Consider the following 21,323-nt stretch of genomic DNA (forward strand, 5'->3'; position numbering starts at 1 on the left):
ACGATCTTGTCATTTTGGAACGGAAAGGGATATTTGTGTCAAAGTTGGGCAGAACAATAAAAGGCACAGTTCACAGTGTGTGGTTGCTGACAACCTTGGGGCACACGGTATTGCTGGATTTGTAGAGAATTTCTCAGGGTCATATGTATGCAGATTTTGCACTGCAGAAAAAGCTGACATCCAGACTCAAGAAGTTAGAAGCGGCGTCTTTCCTTTGAGAACCAAAGACATTCATGCCGATCATTTAAGAACAATTGAGGAAAATGGGTTGCCTAATTATTATGGTGTGAAATCTGAGTGTATTTTATCAAAGCACCTCTCCTATTTTGACGTTGCCTCTGGGTTTCCTCCCGATATCGTGCATGATCTTTTCAAAGGTATTGTTCCTTTTGAACTTGCACTTTGCCTGAGTGTATTCATAAAGAAAAAGTATAACACATTATAGGGCTGGGCGATACATCGATATTTAAAATATATATATATTTTTTCAAACGCGATATGAAACAAGACCATATCGTCAATATCAATATAATTAAATTTGCGTTGAAATTACAGCACATTTGTTCCAAATAACACCAGTTTCGAACCGCGCCTGCCGCCTGCTATTTCGTAACTCTGCTTATGTCTCTCCCGCTCTGCCGGTAGGTAGGTATAGTAGGTATAGTAATAACGGTAACTCCACAGTAACTTCAAGGTTTCTCACTCCGCGAGACCCAAACATAAAACATGAAGTAACCTAGCAACGCCACCCCGGAGGCAGTGTCTAGTCCACGGTTTATTCAACCATCAAACTGTATTCCCCCCCCCCACCCCCTCGACAAATATCGATATTTATCTTATATCGATATTCTGCTTGAAGATATCGAGATATGACTTTTGGTCCATATCGCCCAACCCTACCACATTATCTGCATTAAATGATGCAATATCATCTTTCAACTTTAAGTGGGCTGACAAAACTAAATCGACCTCATCCTGTGCCTCTCAGTTTTGGGTCCAGAAAAACTGTTGGGGGAAATGCGCATGAGAACTGGAGTCTAATCAGATTTTTGCCTTTGTTGATTGGGCGGAGAGTTCCCTGTGAAGAGCCAGCTTGGCAGATCTTATCAGACCTAAAGGACATTGTTGATCTGGTCGTCAGTCCCATTCAAACCCAGGACTCCATTGCATATCTTGATTTTAAGATCTCTGAGCACAGAATTAGATTCCAAGAGGTTTTCCCAGACTGTCACCTTAAACCAAAACACCATTTCTTAGAGCATTACCCATATTTGATCCAACAGTTTGGTCCACTAGTTTCCCTATGGACGATGCGTTTTGAAGCAAAGCATAGGTTTTTTAAAAGAGTTGCCAGGAATATCAAGTGCTTCAAAAACGTGCTACTTTCCCTTTCAGAGAGACATCAGTATCAGATTGCCCATCATTTGCATGCATGTAGCTTTACCAGACCTCTATTGGAAGTGACAAATGTTTCCACTGTACACATCGATGTTCTTAACAAGGACATTTCAAATGATCTGAGACAGATGTCTTCAGATATGGACACAGTGGGCTAGGCCAAAAGTGTGACATTTGATGGACTAAACTACAAGTGTGGAATGATCTTGATCCAAGGCTCACTGGGAGGACTGCCAGTGTTTGCTGAAATCATCCAAATGGTGATGCTGCAGGACAAGTTGATCTTCATTGTGAAGAAGCTCATTGGATGGTATATTGAACACTATAGAGCTTTTGATCTCAAACCATCCCCAGTCGAGGAAGTGGAACTTATTGAGCCACAAGAACTACATGATACATACCCACTGGCGGACTACAAAATTGGAGGGATGCGTCTTGTCACATTGAAAAGATACATCCCTGTTTAAAGGATGAGCCCTCTCCATGTAATTTTCTTTTATTTTTTTCTCAATACATTTTATTTTTTCATACCGAAAGCCAAAGGTGGTTCACTTACAGAAGGTAAATTACAGGACATAAATTATGAGAATTTTTGTACTGCATGTGGGTGTTTTTTATTTTATATTTGCCTCACACCTTATTGTGCTTATGCTCTCTTTTCAGACTGCCATGGCTCATTCCACAACTGCCAGACTTAAAGTGATTTTGGGGGACAACAACATTGAAAAACTGACACTTCCCATTGGCATACCAGAATCACTAGATTACCTTATCGGCACGATAAGGAGTACTGGATTAAAGTGCAGCTTGAAACTGCAGCGTATGGACCAAGATTTTGGCAATGATTTTTTCAATCTGAACTCTACTGCTGAACTTCAGAATTTGGGGAAAATGCAGGTCATCCAGCAAACAACGTTGACCAGTACTGCTGCGTCCTCTGCTTCTGTTTCATCCGAGTCGGATGACTGTGTTTCACTGGCATCAAACGATACTATACTGCTTTCATCCCCCGAGTCTCTGTCATCTCGAACCAAGCAGTGGCCAGAGGAATTTCCAATTCCTCAATTTTCCTATGACACAGAGTTGCAGTTAGTGAAAGGTAATTCTGAGTGCCGGGTTGGAAACAAGTTGTTGATCTTGAGCTCCCGAATAAAATCAAATATCTTGAATAGAGTAGTTGAAGAAATGTACCGATATAAGGCCTACCCGGAGGATGCACATTTCTGCATAGTTGCAGAGGCCTTAATGAAAAAGCACCCTTGTTCAAAAGACCCTGGCTCATTCCATGGCTGCTACGGCTGGAAACAGCGACTGAAGTACAAAATGGGAAACTATCGGACTCAACTCAACTCAAAGTGCTGGGGTGTCCAGAGCTGTCTATTGAAGATAGCATCTTCAAAAGACAATATGGTTTAGTAGTATGGTTTGCAGTCAATGTTAAACAGCTCAAAAAAGCTGGACCTTGCTAGCGACCGGTTGCTTTGGTGATCTAGGATGACGTAGGCCTTGATAGCTTTGTCTGGTTGACCTTTAGGACAGTGATTCTTAACCATAGGGCCGCGGCCCAAACTTGGGCCGCCGGCGCCCCCTAGAGGGCCGCGAAAAACTTTCAGTTTTGCACCTGTGGGCCCCAAGGGCCGTGGGACTTTGTAGATTATCAAGTGAAGACAGAGATATGTTATGCATGAGACGCTCAGTAACTTACAATGCCGTTTTCGACCACGCGGTGGCGGTAATGCATCACGCAGTTGTTTAGGAAGCGCGAATACACAGAGAAGAAGAGTCTTCTTCGCTCGCTGCGGCAAATATGGATACGTTTTTTAAAAGAAAACTTGACGACGAACATCCTGACCCCTCCACCCAAAAGACAAAGTTTTTGCGGAAATACAATGTCGACTTCATTAAATAGGGTTTCGTACATGGAGGAACAGAGGCAGTGCCAAAAGCCCAGTGTGTGGAGTGTGGGCTAATGCTGTCCAACGAAGCCCTCAAGCCCTCAAAACTACAGCGGCATCTAGAGACCAAGCACCCGATGCTCGTGGGAAAGCCGGTGGATTATTTGTTTTTTTAGATTGGTCTTTTTTTTTTAAATTATTATTAAAAATCCTGACTTGAGTCTTGAAAATGTTCTTGTCACAGCCTGATTTGGTCCAGGAATTATCAGCCTGTTCAGTGTCATGATACAGTATGTGTTACATACACATGTTTAATAAAAGTCTTTGTGATGACCCCATTTTATCATTTCATTTTATTTTACAAGGTTTTTGCTTGTTAAACAGTAAGTGGATTTGGTTTATTATTGAATACAAATTAAACCAAGAGTGAGGTCAGTTAAACCTATACAGTGTTAATATTTAGTGGGCCCCGGGCCACTTTGTACTTTAAAAATTGGGCCTCAAGGTCAAAAAGGTTAAGAACCCCTGCTTTAGGATATAGCTTCACAAGACAAATCTTGGAACATGACCAGCCAACGTTTCCTGTGCCACAGACCTCTGTGCAGTTTGAGTTAACAGCTTTAATGGTGCTGCTCTCTTCCTCCTCCCTGCCGTTGTGTGGTGGAGTTGAATGGGCCTTGACTTGAGGTGCAGGTCCAGGGTGCATGGTAGAGTCGTGATAGGTGCTATCACACTCCAAACACTTAGCAAGGTGAGTAGTTGAGCCACAGCACTTAAAGCAGATTCCTTTTTCTTTGAGAAAGGCCTTTCATTCCCTGAAATCGAAATCACCGACGGATGCTTTCCCTGCTAAAAAGGTGAAGGGACCAAAATGAGCCGAAGCCAACTTCTATCTGTCCTATATATATATATATCTGTCCTCAGCCTTTGACACAGTCAGTGTTGCCAACTTAGCGATTTTGTCGCTATATTTAGCTACTTTTCAGACCCCTTTGGCGACTTTTTTTCAAAACAGCGACAAGAGACAAATCTAGCTCCTTTTTCAGCTGTTATTGGTGACTTTTGGCGACTTTTTGAGGTGAAAGCACTATCGCTATTACCTCTTCACAACGAGCACCGGGTGCCTCCCCCGTCTCAAAGCACTTACAGGCAGCCCAGTCCTCGTGCAGCAGTCCCTCCCAGCTGCTCTGTTAGCAGGAGCTAACAGGAGACGTTCACGCCTCAGCATCCGGGCTGCAAATGAATCCGCGTCCCGGCCAGCAAGCCGCCGCCGACTGATCCCGGACCCTGACGTACAGTCAGGGCGGGAAAATGTAATATTTTCTTTGTCTAAATAAAATAATAAATCGCTGTGTTACATTGACTCACACTGCCTCAGGCTCAGTCACTTCACCTCACCTCGTCCACTGTGTGTGTGTGTGTGTGTTTACCATGTCGTAGTCAAAACTTTACCAACAAAAATATAGGAAAGAGTGGGAAGCAAACACTGCTTTTAAGGGCTGGTTAAAGCCGTTTATTGGAGACGATAAACGAGCATACTGTAGCTATTGCAAGGTCGATTTCTGTGCCAAACTCAGTGATGTGAAGAAACACAGTTCAACCCAAAAGCATATTCAAGAGGCAAAGCCTTAAAGTTCAGCTCAAACAACGCTGCCATTTATGGTAAGCAAAATTGGGACTAAGCAAAAAAAGAAAATGTAGTTTTTTTTTTTATACTTCCAGTTATGCAAATTAGGCGATGACGTCATCTAGCGACTTCTAGCGACTTTTAGGAGAGCCAATAGCTACTTTCCTTCCTGAAGAGTTGGCAACACTGGACACAGTTGACCACAGTTGACACAGTTGACCACCAGATCCTGCTGAGAAGACTGAGGGATGAAGTAGGACTGTCGGGGTCAGTTTTACACTGGTTCTCGTCATACGTTTCTGGGCGTAGCTTTAGTGTCACTGTTAACCAAATAAGGTCTGAATCAGCAGATCTGTTGTGTGGAGTCCCTCAAGGCTCCGTTTTGGGTCCTGTATTATTTTTGCTGTATTTGATCCCCTTGGGAAAAATCATCCAGGGATTTCCTGATGTTTCTTACCACATGTTTGCTGATGATATCCAGCTTTACTGTTCCTTCAAGCCAACTGAGCTCCAGAGGCTAAGTTCCTTAATTCAGTGCTTGGTGGAGATAAAACATTGGCTGAGTGATAACACCCTGCAGCTTAATGTGGACAAAACAGAAACTTTGGTTATTGCCCCTGATGATTCCATTCCAGGGATTAAACAGTACCTGGGTGACTTGGGCCAGTCTGTCAAACTGAGCCTAAGAAACCTGGGTGTTGTGTTTGACAAAGACATGTCATTAGTGCAGCACTGTAAACAGCTGACCAGAAATAGCTTTTTTCACCTGAGGAACATTTCGAAACTCAGGAAAATGGTGTCACAAAATGACTTGGAGCTGATCACTCATGCATTTGTGTCTTCGCGTTTAGACTATTGTAATAGTTTGTTTTCTTGTCTAAAAAAAAAGGAGCTGTCTCGCCTGCAGTTAGTGCAAAACTCTGCAGCGAGAGTTCTGACTCGCACAAATAGGAGGACTCATATAACCCCTATTCTTAAAGCTCTGCATTGGCTGCCAGTTTCGTCCAGGATCAATTTTAAAATTTTGGTTTTAACGTTCAGAGCTTTGCATGGCCAGGCTCCGCCTTATAACAGTGATCTGATCCAGCCTTACACCCTGTTACGCGCCTCCCCTTTTTCTTCTTGTTCCACCCGCTCTATTTCTCTTCTGTCCTCGCAGGTGTTCCCGATTCCTGGGGGTGGAGCTACGGCTACTTAAGGCGTGCCCTGTGCTCCCGACAGGGGTCTCATTCTGGCGTCTTCACGTTGACCCGAGCTGCCTTTGAATCCTGCTTGGAGTACTGCTATCGTTTTCGCATTTGTTTTATATAGCGGAGGATGGGAACTGTAGGGAGGAAGTGCTGGCTTCGACGGCCCATTGCGTGGCTGGCCCAGGCTTCGTCCAACCTTTTTGTTTCTTTAATGAGTGTCCTTTTGTTGGAAGTTCTGTGAAATAAACGTCACCATCATTGTGAACGGGAACTTTGGTCTATGTATTCTTAATACGTTGCGGGTCGCCGGATCGCGAGCCGTGTTGTAAGGGTGGCCGTAACATATTTGGGGGCTCGTCCATACAAGATTGTTATTGTTTATCGCACTTGCGTTGTTGGTAGGGTTCTATTTTTTTTTTCTCGTCTCCCTCAACTGTGGTTTGATTTAGTCGAGATGGAGTTCGATCTGGAGGGTTTCGTGGATGACCCAACCATTGAGAAACTGGATGGGTGCACGGTAGAACACCTAAAGCTCATTGCGGGGAGATACAGTGTCGATGTGAGTAAGTACGGCAGGAAGCCGATAATTAAGGAACGACTTTTGTCTGTTTTGGTTGAACAGGGTGTATTGGCAGCGCAGGGCGCTATTCCCCCTCGTGAACCTGATGAGGCGGGGTTCAACGAGCAGATAAGAATGAAGGAGCTTGAGCTGGAGTTGCGTAGGCTGGAATTGAAGGAGAGGGAGATTTCCTCCTCGTTGAGAGAGGCGGAAATTTCCTCCTCTTTGAGAGAGAAGGAGATTTCTTTAAAGGAGAAGGAGATGACCTGCCATTTCGAGGTGAAGAAGCTTGAGGAGGAGACGAAGCGTGTGGTGCGGTTGAAGGAACTTGAGCTGGAGATTGGCGTGGCTGTGCCATCTCTCTCAACAGGTGGGCGTACACACTGGGAAAGCGCTGCTTTTGATGTGACTAGACACATTCGCCTGCTGCCGGTATTCTCTGAGAAAGACGTGGATACGTTTTTTATTCTTTTTGAGCGTATTGCAACCACGATGAAGTGGCCTAGTGATTTGTGGACGGTGTTGCTGCAGTGTGTGTTGACTGGGAAAGCGCAGGAGGTTTACGCGGCGTTGTCCTCTGAAACCAGTCTAGACTTCTACTTGGTAAAAGCTGCCGTTTTGAAGGCATATGAGCTTGTGCCGGAGGCATATCGCCAAAGGTTCCGTCGGCATAGGAGGCTGGAGACGCAAGCTTATGTGGAATTTGCTCGGGAGAAGGAGGTTTTTTTTGATCGGTGGTGTTTGTCACAAGGGGTGCAGACTTTGGGTGATCTCAGAGCTTTGGTGCTGGTGGAAGAGTTTAAGAACTGCTTGCCTGAGAGAATTACCACCTATCTTAATGAGAATAAAGCTGTTTCGCTGTCCGACGCTGCGGTCCTTGCTGACGAGTACGCACTTACACATAAGCTTGTGTTTGAAAGAACTGTGCCGCAAGAGCGGCATGCTAAAAGCGATCACGGGGTTTCTGTCCAGCCGGGTAGACACGGCGCTTCGGTCGGTGAGGAGAAGCCCGTTAGGGAAGATAAGGGCACAAGGGAGCGTCCGGTGTGCTACTATTGTAAGAAGCCTGGGCACCTGATCGCTAGTTGTTATGCTCTGCAGGGGGATAGGCAACCTACGAAAACGGTGGTTTGTGTACGATCGGTTAGACCTAAGCCGGAGGTGACTCCTGAGTGTCGGGATTCAGAGCTGGACGTATATGCACCATTCTTGATGAGGGGGGAAGTGTCTTTAACTCAGGGGGGGAGTAAAGTGCCGGTGACTATTCTGAGGGATACAGCAGCGTCCCAGTCGTTTATCCTGAGTGATATTCTGCCCCTTTCTAGTGCGTCCGGTGTGGATTCAAGTGTAATTGTCCGTGGTTTTGGGATGCAGTGCATGGGGTCACCGTTGCATACAGTCTACCTCGAGTCAGATTTGGTGACCGGTCCGGTGGTTGTCGGTGTTCGTCCCTGTTTCCCGATTGAAGGAGTGTCCTTTCTGTTGGGAAATGATCTAGCTGGGGGCAGGGTGTTGGTAAAACCTGAAGTGACGGTGGTTCCTATGGTTACGGAGAGTAACGATAGGTTGGCTCAGAAGTATCCTGGAGTTTTCTCTGCGTGTGCTGTAACCCGTGCGATGGCAAAACACCGGCCCTCGGACGATGAAGTTGGTCTCTCTGGCAGTTTTTTGGATTTGACTGCTACACCTATCTCTGGCCAGTCGTCTGGAGGGGTTGGGGAGGTAAGCTTTGCTGAAGTGTTCGAAGGGCGTGGTTCGCTCGTGTCTGAGCAGGGGGCCGACCCTGCTGTGTCACTTATTTTTGAAAGCGCTGTTTCAGAGCAAGAGATTGGGTCTGTTGCCTGCGGGTTCTTCATTAGAAATGGGGTACTCATGCGTAAATGGACTCCGTCGTATGCACTAGCGGGTGAGGATTTTGGTGTGGTAACCCAGGTTGTGGTTCCTCCTAAGTATCGCTCGGATATTTTGAGTTTGGCACATGACCATCAGTTAGCCGGTCATTTGGGGGTAAACAAAACGTATGATCGGGTACTGCGGCATTTTTTCTGGCCTGGGTTGAAGAGGGACGTAGTGCAGTTTTGCAAGTCGTGTCATGTTTGCCAGGTGATTGGTAAGCCGAATCAAACGATCCCACCGGCGCCGTTGTATCCAATTCCGGCAGTAGGTGAACCTTTCGAGCGGGTTATCGTTGATTGTGTCGGCCCTTTGCCACGTAGCAAGTCGGGTAACCAATTTTTGCTCACGATCATGTGTGCCTCAACGCGGTTTCCTGAGGCTATCCCACTGCGTAAAATAACAGCTCCGGTGGTGGTGAAAGCATTGATTAAGTTTTTTTCTGTGTTTGGGTTGCCAAAAGTCATTCAAACGGATCAGGGGTCAAACTTCATGTCGCGCGTGTTTGCTCAGGTGCTGAAGCAACTGGCAGTGAGTCATGTCCACTCGAGTGCGTATCACCCTGAGTCGCAGGGGGCACTGGAGCGCTTCCACCAGACACTGAAGTCGATGTTGCGAGCATACTGTTTGGAGTTTAACAAAGACTGGGATGAGGGAGTTCCCCTTCTGCTATTTGCCGTCAGAGAGGTGGTTCAAGAGTCGGTAGGGTTTAGTCCCTCCGAGTTGGTTTTTGCTCACTCTGTGCGAGGCCCATTGAAGCTGCTGAAAGAGAAGTGGGTGGGTGGTTCTGAACCTCAGAATCTGTTGGATTTTGTGTGTGATTTCCGCTACAAACTGCGCCGGGCTGGTGAGCTGGCAAAGGAGAACCTCGGTGCTGCTCAAAAGAGAATGAAGGGGTGGTACGATAGAAAGGCGAGGAGCAGGAATTTTGCTGCAGGGGATAAAGTACTAGTTCTGCTGCCGATCCCTGGGTCCTGTTTGCAAGCTCGATTCAGTGGCCCCTATTGTGTGGAAAAGAAAGTGGGTGACTTCGACTATCTGATTGCTACTCCGGAACGTAGCCGCAAGAAGAGGCTGTGTCACATCAATATGCTGAAACCATATCAGGGTCGTGACGCGGATCCTGGTCTGGGCGGCCAACGTCCAGCTGAACCCCCGGTGGAGGAGGTGGCCGACGGTGTCGCTAAACCCGGCTCCGCCTGTACTTTGGCGGTGTGCAGCCCTGGAAGTGTCGGGGTCGGGATTGCGCTGGAGACGGGGGAGGATGATGTGGAGGTTCCGTCCAAAGCACTAGTGCAGGGGAGGCTAAAGAACTCTGAAATGTTGACTGAGCTCGACGCTCATTTGGCTCACCTACCTGACCTTCAACGCGCTGACGTTGCAGGTTTGATCTTTTCACGCTCTGAGTTGTTTTCTGACGTTCCTTCCTGTACCTCAGTTCTGCAGCATGATATTGATGTAGGCGGTTCTCCACCGATCAAGCAGCATGCCTACCGGGTGAACCCGGACAAGCGGCGCCGTCTTAAGAAGGAAGTTGGGTACATGCTGGAGCACGGGATTGCTGAGCCCAGTTTGAGCTCGTGGAGTTCGCCCTGTCTCTTAGTTGACAAGTCAGATAAGTCAGATCGTTTCTGTACTGACTTCCGAAAAGTGAACAATGTGACAAAGCCGGACAGTTACCCTTTGCCTAGAGTGGAGGATTGTGTAGATCGTGTTGGCAGCGCTTCGTACGTGACGAAACTCGATCTGTTAAAGGGGTATTGGCAGGTCCCGTTAACGGAACGTGCAAAGGAAATCTCAGCCTTCGTAACGCCTGATGATTTCTTGCAGTACAAGGTGATGGCTTTCGGGATGCGTAATGCGCCCGCTACGTTCCAAAGGTTAGTGAACACGGTCTTGTCGGGTGTACCTGGGTGCGAAGCCTATTTGGATGATGTGGTGGTTCATTCTGATACCTGGCAGGGCCACATGGAGCAGTTAAGTGAGGTGTTTGACCGGTTGAGCAAAGCGAATCTAACGTTGAATCTGGCGAAGTGTGATTTCGGTCAGGCAACTGTTGTTTACTTGGGGAAGGTGGTGGGCCGTGGTGAAGTGCGAACGGTTCAAGCGAAAGTGGAGGCAATTCATGATTTCCCTGCTCCTGCGTCTAGGCGAGACCTGCGTTGTTTTCTGGGGATGGCGGGTTATTACAGGGGGTTCTGTAAGAACTTTTCCGCGGTTGCGGCGCCATTGACCGACCTAATAAGCCCGAAGGTCCGGTTTGTGTGGTCCGAGGGTTGCCAGTACGCATTTGAACAGATTAAAGACCTTCTGTCGAACGCCCCGGTACTTGCTGCGCCGAACTTCGAGAAGCCTTTCAAGTTAGCTATTGATGCGTGCGACGTAGGAGCAGGTGCTGTCCTGCTCCAGGATGGGGCTGATGGAGTGGAACATCCTGTGTCTTACTTTTCCAGAAAGTTTAACCGGCACCAGCGTGTTTACTCGACGATCGAGAAAGAAGCCCTCGCTATTGTGCTTGCCTTAGATCACTTTGAGGTTTATGTCGGGTCGGCAAGCGTTCCTGTTGCCATCTACACCGATCATAATCCCCTGGTGTACCTGAAATCGATGCGTAACACCAATCAAAGGCTGATGCGTTGGAGCATTTTCCTACAGGCCTTCAACGTAGTTATTAGGCATATTCGAGGCAAGGATAACGTGGTAGCGGATGCGTTGTCGCGCTTGTAAATCAGTGCCTGAGATTGTTGTGTTTTCCTTGTTTTCTGTGTTTTGTTTTTGGGAAAAAAAAATCAAACTAGAGGAAAACACTAACTTAGGGTGGAGGTGTTACGCGCCTCCCCTTTTTCTTCTTGTTCCACCCGCTCTATTTCTCTTCTGTCCTCGCAGGTGTTCCCGATTCCTGGGGGTGGAGCTACGGCTACTTAAGGCGTGCCCTGTGCTCCCGACAGGGGTCTCATTCTGGCGTCTTCACGTTGACCCGAGCTGCCTTTGAATCCTGCTTGGAGTACTGCTATCGTTTTCGCATTTGTTTTATATAGCGGAGGATGGGAACTGTAGGGAGGAAGTGCTGGCTTCGACGGCCCATTGCGTGGCTGGCCCAGGCTTCGTCCAACCTTTTTGTTTCTTTAATGAGTGTCCTTTTGTTGGAAGTTCTGTGAAATAAACGTCACCATCATTGTGAACGGGAACTTTGGTCTATGTATTCTTAATACGTTGCGGGTCGCCGGATCGCGAGCCGTGTTGTAAGGGTGGCCGTAACACACCCCAACTCGGGCTCTGAGGTCTGTGGATCAAAATCTGCTGGTGTTGCCACGCACTCGTTTCCGGACCAGAGGAGACAGATCCTTCCAGGCTGTTGCTCCCAGGCTCTGGAACGATCTTCCGCTCACACTGCGTTCAATGGAGTCTGTTGACTCCTTCAAAAAGCAACTAAAGACTTATTTGTTTGCTCATGCTTTTGCTTAGCTGTCTTGGGGCTGCTATGATTGTCACCTAGTTGTCTTGACCTTTTAAACTTAAATTTTGTATGTACTTCTTAACTGTGTATTGTTATTGTTTTTGTTTTAACTGAAGCGCCTTGTGACCCTGGTCTGTGAAAGGCGCTGTACAAATAAATCTTACTTACTTACTATCAATCCTTCCCTACTGGAGAAACTCAGGACAGCATGGAAAATGAGAGAATAGAACTTCTGACAGATGTCAAGAGGAGGAACAATGAAAGGGTAATCACGAAATGGCTTGCACGTTTGCAGACAACATGAGGTGGTCAACCAAGAATCCAGCATTCAAGACTGGTGGCCTGCCTTGTTACATCAGAAAGAGGTATGGTAACAATGGAACTGAAATTTCCTCTGATTTGAACACTGTTTATTGACAGAATCTACATATTTAGTTAAACTTTTCGTTGCATTGACATTTTGCCTGTTGTGTATGCAGGCTTCAGTGTTTACGTTGTTAAAACTGAGATTGATAAAACTGAGATTGTATGTGAGGTAATTTGCATTTCCTTTTTATTTATTCACTGTCATTTGTTGTCATTTTTTTCTGCATTGATTATAGTTAGTCTGGAGCCCTGACCTGTCTTCAGAGATTTTGAAGATTAAATTAATCAAGATTTTATTGTCCTAGACTGAGGACATTCATCTTCGAAGGCAGTGTGTCCTGAAAGCCCTCATCATCTTCCTCGGCGAGGATGCAGATGACCTGATCAAGGAATATCGTGTACGTTTCTACAGCAATTTGCATTTCAGCTCATAATTTTGATCCTGTAAAACAAACAATTTTGTCAACTATAATTACTGAAACCTGGTTGGATTGACTTCATGTTGTATTTATAATATATGTAGTGATTCTTGCTTAGAGCTACTGGTGAAAAGGTTGGAGTCCTGCAAAACATAAAGACACAAAGTACTTGACCCTGTCACGATACCAGGCTTGGCTAATAATGAGATGTGTGGCTGAGCCTATAAAATTCTCCAATCCATAAAGCACTATTCAGTGAAATGAAGTCAATGTGATTTTGCATTTGTCTTTTAATGTGAGGGGTGAATAAAAGTGCAAAGTGATGACAGTGATGTTTTGTGTCATGTACTTCAGGACTCTGGACCAGAGGACATTCAAAGGGACCTGGAGCATCTCACTGTGGCACAGTTTGTCGAAAGGATGGGGAAAGACTGCAGGAGCCACCTGAAGACATAGGCATTGTCATCGAGGGCGTGAAGGTTTTGCATGGACTGACTTCAGTTGCCTCAGCTTGTGCCCTGCTTCTAGGTTTGCTATATGCACTTAACCTAGCTTATCCCAAACCCCTTCGTTTTACTTTCGAAGTGCTTCAGAAAATCATCATGCACCTTGAGCAACACAAGATGTCCCCCAAAATCTGTATGGCAGACTTCAAAGCTCGCAGTAATGACACGCATCACAATTGATTCCCTTTCTGGACCCAAAAATGGCCTAGGGAAGAACAATTTTAAGACATGGGGCCTGTGGAACTCAAGCCTCTAGGTGTTTTTGCCTTCGTATGTTTAATGAGACAATCAAGAGAGACAAATAGTCTTCAAACCACAAGATGATATACATTGATTTTGTTGCAGGTTTTTGGAAGAGCAGGAGTTTTCTTCTTTTTCTGTGGAACGGTTACATTTTTGTTTCCATGTGTTTTCAAAATAACAAAATACAATTTGTGTTAATGCTTAGAGCTCAAATACCTTACTGAGGTGTTAATGTTAGTGTTATCCATCGTAACCGATTTTAAATTAAGTGCCTTTCATATATACTTTTGCTTCTTTTTTTCAAAAGTGGAATGTTGAGATACTAAGTTGTTCGAGTAGTTAATTGTCATTACAAAGTTGAAAAATTTAGTTTTGAGAACTTATAGGATTTTCTTTTTTCAAAAACTGGCAGCTGCCAGAATCATTGAAAAAGGCTAAAGTACACTAAAAACTGGTTGTCCGAATATGGAGGGGGTCTTTTATTTATTTTTTGTTACTACCGTGTCTACAAGCTTTTGCTGCTAAAAGGTGTTCGATATACAGTATGAAAGATTTTGCTTGCCCAAACTGTTATACACTTTTTATGCATTAGTATTGTGATTGTTAAAATGCATATTTGCATGATAAGTTGGTGCCTACTTTGGACTTTATTTAGATGAATAGTTCAACATTTGTAATGCAGCTTTTTGCCTCACACTCCGGCTCAAACACGGGTAGTGAAGGGGAGCAGGTCAAAAGAATACTTTGCAATATAATTTTGACTATTGGTCCTGGACCAATAGTAAAAATTTCAGTGTCAACTACTCTACTTCATCCAAGACAACCCAGAAAGGGGGCTCAATGTGCTATGTACAGGAATTGTCCTTTAAGCTATCCTGGATGAGCGACCTGTCGACTGCTACATCCAAAATGCATGCAGTTACAGGAATGGTTAAGCAATTCAAAATGACTAAAATCTTTTCGTAGTCTTATCTGTAATGCATGTTGTGCATATGTGGTCAAAGTAAATTTAACCTGTATGCATTTAATGTGAAATGTGTTGGAAGATATCGGCATGTTGTGTTTCATACTTTCAAATAATGAAGTATTTAAAAAAAACAGATTTGAAAATGTGATATTTCTTTGAAAGCCAACTTACATTTTTAATGGTAAAAAAGTATTTTAATTATGTTGAGTAAACTTACATTTCACATTAAGGTTACTATAAAAAATATTCTTAACCTCAAGTCAGAATATTTGCTTCGATCGCAACCCCAAGGCGCGGCGTGTGGGATAGAGTGGATCGGTTCGTCAAGGCTGCCCCTCCGGAAGATGAAGTTGATCAACTTTTCAACGATCACGACTACTGATCTGTCCCAGAACCGGCTGCCATGGATATGGCCGCATCCGCTGCTGAAAGCGTCACAAATGAAGTAGAGGAGCTGAGAAAGGAGCTACAGGAGTTACTTCTCCAGCGAGATTTTGGACTGCAACGGTTTGCTGGCTCCGACACAGACAGACGATTTTACACAAGGGAAGTCATTTCCATTTTTTGTATTCGCCTATGTGATATTAGCTTTGTCCCTAAGTGACGGGGATATGTGCCATGCAGGGACAATTGCTTTACGTTACAGATTAATTTATAGTACTGTACCAAATTATTTCTTAATAGGTCTATGTGAATGATAAATAGCACACAAGTAGTGTCATGTTGAGAGATGGTGTAATTCAGGACAGGAGTTGGGAATGTCCATGTCTTATCAGAATTTATATATTTGAATGTGACCGCACCAATAGTTCACAAAAAAACAACATTTATAATACAGATTTGTGTAAAGACTTACAGAGACGTGTTGCCAGTTAATGTCCACAAAAGTTTATTTTTAAATAGTTGAAAAAAGTCATTAGTTATTATTCTATGAGAGGAAAATGGGAGCACTGAAGCGATAGCGCCAGAATGTGACCGTCTCCAGCTCCACCAATGCTGGTCCTAGAACAAAAATGCTATTAAACAATTGTAAAAATTTATGAATTGAGCAGGTAACACCGTACTTATCTGCATGCAAGTGCACAGCAAACCACCAAACAGCGCCTCCTAATGATACAGCCCCGACAGGAACACTACTCTAAAAATAAAGAGCACAGAGACCACATTAGGGCATTAGATACCTAGAAACATCAGGTCGTCTTATAGGAAGTTGGGGCAGTTATTAAAATGCACCCAAAGAGGAAACTAAACAAACCTTTCTGTCAGCCGAGTGCCAGGGATTAGTTACGGTGCCATCCGGTAGAGCAACTGTTGCGTACTGGCCCAAGTCACAATACAGGTTAAAGTGAGGTGACTGAGGCTGAAACAGGCATATGGGAGAAATACAGGTCACCCTGCTACACACACATTATATATATATATATGATAAAATCGTAATCTTAGTAGTTACTGTTGACATTATTTTGGTAACAATGTATACTTTTGAAGATTTGAAACATTTTATGTGGTGTCTTTTGTGAATAGATTTGCCAGCTACGACCACCTGATGGCAATTTGGTCTTTGATCGAGCCTTGACAAGATGGTCCGTGTCTCCAGAGCCAAATCAGCTGCCCAGAAAAAAGAAGTGGTCGCACCTGCACGTGCATCAACGGTACTTTAAAAGTAGTTACAGATGTAATTATACGTGATTTCATTGCATTTGTATTTGTTTGAGCTATCCTTTTTTTATTTTCCTCTCAGAGACAGCTGCTCCAGCCCATAGATGAACTCTTTCTTTTTCTGAACTATCTTTCGGCTGGATTGAAGGAGAGAGACCTGGCAAATCGCTTTAAAATTCACCAGTCCACAGTGAGGCGCATCATTGCCACATGGACTTGTTTTCTGGCCACAGCACTAGGGTCTATTTGTATTTGGCTCACACCTGCAGAGGTACAGGCTTACCTCCCGGAGGAATTCCGGGATTACCCGGACACCCAGGTAATTCTTGATTGCACTGAGCTTAGATGCCAAACCCCATCCTCACCCCTCCTTCAAAGTGAGATGTACTCTACGTACAAATCCCACTGCACCATGAAAGGCCTGGTTGGCATAGCCCCACATGGTGCAGTGACATTCATTTCCGCATTGTATGGTGGTTCAGTAAGCGACAAGGAAATGTTCAAACAATCAGGAATCGCTGAGTTGCTGACAGAAAACATGGCAGTAATGGTCGATAAAGGCTTCGTAATCAGTGATTGCTGCAAAAGCAAAGTTTACTGCCCACCCTTTCTGTCAAAAAACAAACAGATGCCAGCATGCCAGGTGAAGGAGACACAGGCCATAGCCAGATTGCGGGTGCACGTAGAGCGTGTCATTCGGAGGATAAAGGACAACCGGCTTTTTGATGACCCCATCACCCTGTCACATGCGTACAATATCAATGAGATATTTGCAGGTGCCTGTCTGCTTTCAAATTACCAAAACAAGAAAATGGGTTAAGTGATTATATAAAGTTCTACCTAACAATATTATTGCCTTTCATGAAATGCAGTAGATCTGTCTGCTAGGAAGTAAGTAAAGATTGACTGTTTAAATGTTCAGAACACTTTACGTGCAGTTAATGTTTGGATTTTCATATGCATTTGATTTCCCATTTGACAAAAATAAATAATAATGCAATTGCTGAGAAAAAAATATATTTATGGTGATTATATGGTCTCATTGACATTTCCAGGGAGAAACGGCACTTCTGGTGGTTTGGTTGACGGTGAGTTGCTGGCCAACGTGAGGTAAGAGCGCTGGTGAAGGTGAGATGAGACTTTTTGTGAGTTAACAGATTTTAGCTAATCTAATCTTGGGTAATGTTTTTTACATTTTCTTAAGACGCAGGTAGCTAGGCATGTAATAGTAGAAAAAGAGATGGTCTGCCTTTTCTCGAATTGCGCTCTGCACTTCTGGCTCAACATAGATTCTCTGCACTACGTAGTCTTCCTGCGCCCACACAACAAAGTCGCATCACTGCATTCCAGTTATGAGCAGCTGGCCTTGGACTTGCCAATAATAAGAGTGGCTCTTTTTAAGTTGTGGCGAACCACCCTCCATTTTCAAATATTTGCAGTCCATAAAGTTGTGGACATTGGGGCATTTAAATTCAACAAGGCCAAATTGAGGGTATTCGTTGGGGTCAAAAACAATTCCATCCGGGGAGGAAGCAAGCCAGGGGTTAGACGGATGAATGACAAGACCGCAGGGTGAGTAGTTGACGTTCATCAGCTGACTGTACTCAGCTGCTACTGCAGGCTCCATCTCAGCACCTCTCCTCATGTCTGCTGTCTGCCGTGTGCCCTTAATGATGCGCTCTGCTAATGCCTCTGCAGAGCTCTGGCCTCTGACATGGCACACCTCACGAAACCTAGAGGTGGTCGCTCTGGGTCAGCGGAGCAGGTGCCACTCGGAGCAGGAGCTTTGCTCACGTGTAGCCTCCTCAATTTTGTGGGCCATTTCCATGGTGACAGAATGACTTTGCAAGTTTAGCAGCTCTTCTTCTGAGCACACATATGGACATTGGGACGGTAAGATGTCATAACCCTCCAGAGGCAGACGGGGTGTTGGTGGTGTATTGTGGTGGGGTGTGATAAAGCGGGATTTCACAGGAGGCTGCTGATATGACAACATGCTACCCTTCTGCACTAACCCAAAGGCTGTTTCTACCATGGGCTTGCCAGCTCCCATGTTCATTGTGAAACAAGAGGCTTGTCCTCCAGGTAAAATTTCGCATTGGCCTCCTCTACGCGAAGTAGGCAGGGATCTGGCAATTCTCCAACCATGCCTCTGTAGAATCCACTCCTACAAAGAAATTAACAAATTGCAACATGTATTTGCAACACAGGAAACTACATTTAACAAAGCAAATTACCTAACTCCAGTCTGGACCATCCGATTTGGGACAGGTTTCGTAAAAACCATGGTATTTACTGGTCCAGGCTTTACTCCCTGAGAAAATAAATGTTCAATGGAGGGGTCACTTTAAATCAAGACTATTAAAAAATTTAATTAAAGTTTAACTTACCATTGTTCACGGCTTGTGCCATTGCTGCTCCGACTCCGTACAGCTATGCACAGGGGGCACGACAGGAAGCTTCAACGATGAATAGTGTGCTGTCTGAAACAATAATGCTACTAAATGGTTGCACAGAACAGTGGCAGCCACACAGGAGCAGTGGTGGTGACTTAGCATCACTGGGGATGAATCACAAAGCTTGATCTAAGAGAAAAGGGTAAATCATTAGAAATTATAACCTCAGCATCATGGGTGTAAAAAACTACCTGGTTCTTATGAAGGTAAGCACTTGAACTGTGCTAGAAAAAGCCTACCATCCTGAATGCTTACTGTTATATTCTCTCCCTCTTAAAATAAAGATGTGTTTGTTTTTAAAGCGGACTCCAGGAATCACACAATTATTCCACTGTACCTGTTCTTCTGCTTTGCAAACGACAATAAATATCTTGAATATTGAAAAGTTGTAGTCTTGTACTCATTACCTTGACTAAATTAATTTGTGTGCGGAAAAAAGGGAGACATGAAAAACATTCTAGTTGGTGGCCCTTGAGGACTACACTAAGCTACTGCTCAACCGAACAAACCCCACTGAACAGGGATGAACACAGCATCCTGCCTACACTCAAACTGTGTGGTGCCTCGCTCTTCCTCATCGACCTGTAGCACAAGGCTCTCACGCTGACCTGCCTTGTCAGCTTGTCTTTATTGGACACTGAATTAAATAACATACAAATTCATTAAGCTTCAATTGTACTGGGTTACGCATCATCACTATCTATAACAAGTGACTACATGGAAAGTAAGGTTAGGTAGCTACCTAACGTTACTTTTGTATACGCAAAACCGTGGCTATAAATTAAACAAATATTACTCAACACAACAGGCAAAAACATCAAGGCTGATATAAAACACTGGTTAAGAAATCTTGTTAGAATTTGCTGTTACTGCATCGTAATACACGTTAGAAAGTGACAGTTAACTGACTGACTAGCCTTTGACAGTAGCTACTAGCTAGCGTCTGTTAGAAGTAGTTTTCTTACCTTCGTAGCTGTGAATGTAGGTCGCAGCATACAGCCTAAACCCCTTCTCCAATTTGCTTGTCAGAGTTTTTGTTTCCCGACATAAACGATGCACATCTGTGATATTTATTGTCGGCAGGTCCTGTAAACACCGGGTGTAGAACGTTGCCATCTTGGAACCGGAAGCTGTGGAGCTGTATTACGGCAGGGTGCGGTACGGTTCGCCTCAGTCCGGTAGGGAGGGAGTAGTATAGCCCAACTCAGTTCCGAGGTCGCATTTCCACCGCCGAGAGTACCCTTTATGGTAGGCCGGATGTCGATCGCCGCAGCAGCTACGTAAACATCGTGACATCATAGCAGCGCGACACAGTGTAGCCTGCTCAATAAAGACAATGGAAAAGTTGAACGCGACACATTAAACTGCACGTCTTCCTCCCCAAGAATGCAGAAGAACGTCATCGCCTCCTTGTTCACCCAAGCAAGCGTTTTACGCGACATGTTCATTGTAAAGAATAATAACTTGAGGCTACTGTTTGCTTGGTTTTTATCCCCACGTCGCCCGGAAGTGACGATTCTGTCGACCAATCAACGGAGGGGGTGTGTAGCTCGAATTCTCCGGCACCCTTTCAGGCGTCTCAGTACCCCAACGGAGGAGTACTGAAGACGAGGGAAAAACGAGTACGGCTCAGTCCGGGTCACGCCCACTTTTGGCGGTGGAAACGCAATCCGTACCGCACCTTTGCGAACCGAACCGTACCGCACCCTGCAATGGAAACGCGCCATCAGCACCTGAGATCAATTAAGTCTGTGAGTCCTTAAGGTACGGCCACACTGAACACGTTATGCGCGTTAGAGGCGTAGAAAATCAGCATTTTTGCGTAGGGAACCATTGGTTTAGGCGCGTAGATGCGTTACATGTGCTATAGTGGTGTGTTAGACGCGTTTTACACACCTAAATAACGTGCCCAACGCATCTACGCGGGGAGTTCAAAAAATTGAACGCTCCTACGCATGACACTTAGCCACGATAGCCAATCAGCGTTGAGCTTGACCAGACGTCACTGGCAGAGAGACGGAGGACCGGCGCTCCGCAGCTGATATGGAGCGCCTGTACTTGGTGTCCTGATGGGAGATCCTGGCACCAACCATGGTCATCGAACATGGCCCCAGTCAACCTAAAATACCACTGGAACCGGCCGTCATCCAGGCGGAGTTCCTGGAGGAGGTGGTGAAACTCACCCAGCTGTGAGCGCCTACGGAGGATGTCATGCACCCAAACACGGCGGTGTTTGGGTTTCCTACGTTTCTCAGAATCGTACAACAAATACAGCGCAGCGATGGTGGTGATCTCAGCCATGTCTGTGGAGCAAAAGAAAAGTAGCAGGGGAAAATACGTTTTGGGCGGGCTCATCTAGCTGCGTAGACGTATAAGGCGCATTGAACCATTTTTGTGACACACAATGATCAAGCGGCAGATAAGGTGCGTAACGCGTTCAGTTGGGCCGTACCTTGAGTCCTCAGGGCTCACTTGGGGATTGGGCCGATGTATCGCAATGGTGAGGCGCACACAGCCTTTGGCCGTGTTCTGTAAATATTCTAGAACACTCTGGGTGCTCCGGCGGGAGTCCTGGAGCTCTATATCTAAATAATATCATATAATACATAGATATCTATATCATATCATATATATTATCATGGCCAAAAGCTGTGTGCGCCTCCAGACGATATTATGAATCTGAAACGA

At 45.2% G+C, this 21,323-nt stretch overlaps 1 protein-coding gene across 4 annotated transcripts; it reads left to right on the top strand.

The window, feature by feature from the left end:
* The first annotated feature begins 869 nt into the window (after nt 1–869).
* LOC130382810 (uncharacterized) lies at nt 870–20,422 on the top strand. 4 transcript variants are annotated; one of them, XR_008895622.1, is made up of 2 exons: nt 870–16,172; nt 16,262–20,422. XR_008895622.1 is itself a non-coding variant. In XM_056590723.1 (2 exons), exon 2 carries the CDS (start codon nt 6,565–6,567, stop codon nt 11,287–11,289), a length of 4,725 nt encoding a protein of 1,574 aa, XP_056446698.1. In that variant the 5' UTR covers nt 870–1,959; nt 2,062–6,564; the 3' UTR covers nt 11,290–20,422. The 4 variants fall into 4 exon arrangements, 1 of the variants encoding a protein (XP_056446698.1); XR_008895624.1 differs by having other exon boundaries at nt 870–12,783; nt 13,159–20,422; XR_008895623.1 differs by having other exon boundaries at nt 870–12,384; nt 12,691–20,422.
* The last annotated feature ends 901 nt before the right edge of the window (nt 20,423–21,323 follow it).

Source organism: Gadus chalcogrammus, chromosome 5 (assembly GCF_026213295.1).
Source record: "Gadus chalcogrammus isolate NIFS_2021 chromosome 5, NIFS_Gcha_1.0, whole genome shotgun sequence".
In the NCBI taxonomy this organism is placed as follows: domain Eukaryota; kingdom Metazoa; phylum Chordata; class Actinopteri; order Gadiformes; family Gadidae; genus Gadus; species Gadus chalcogrammus.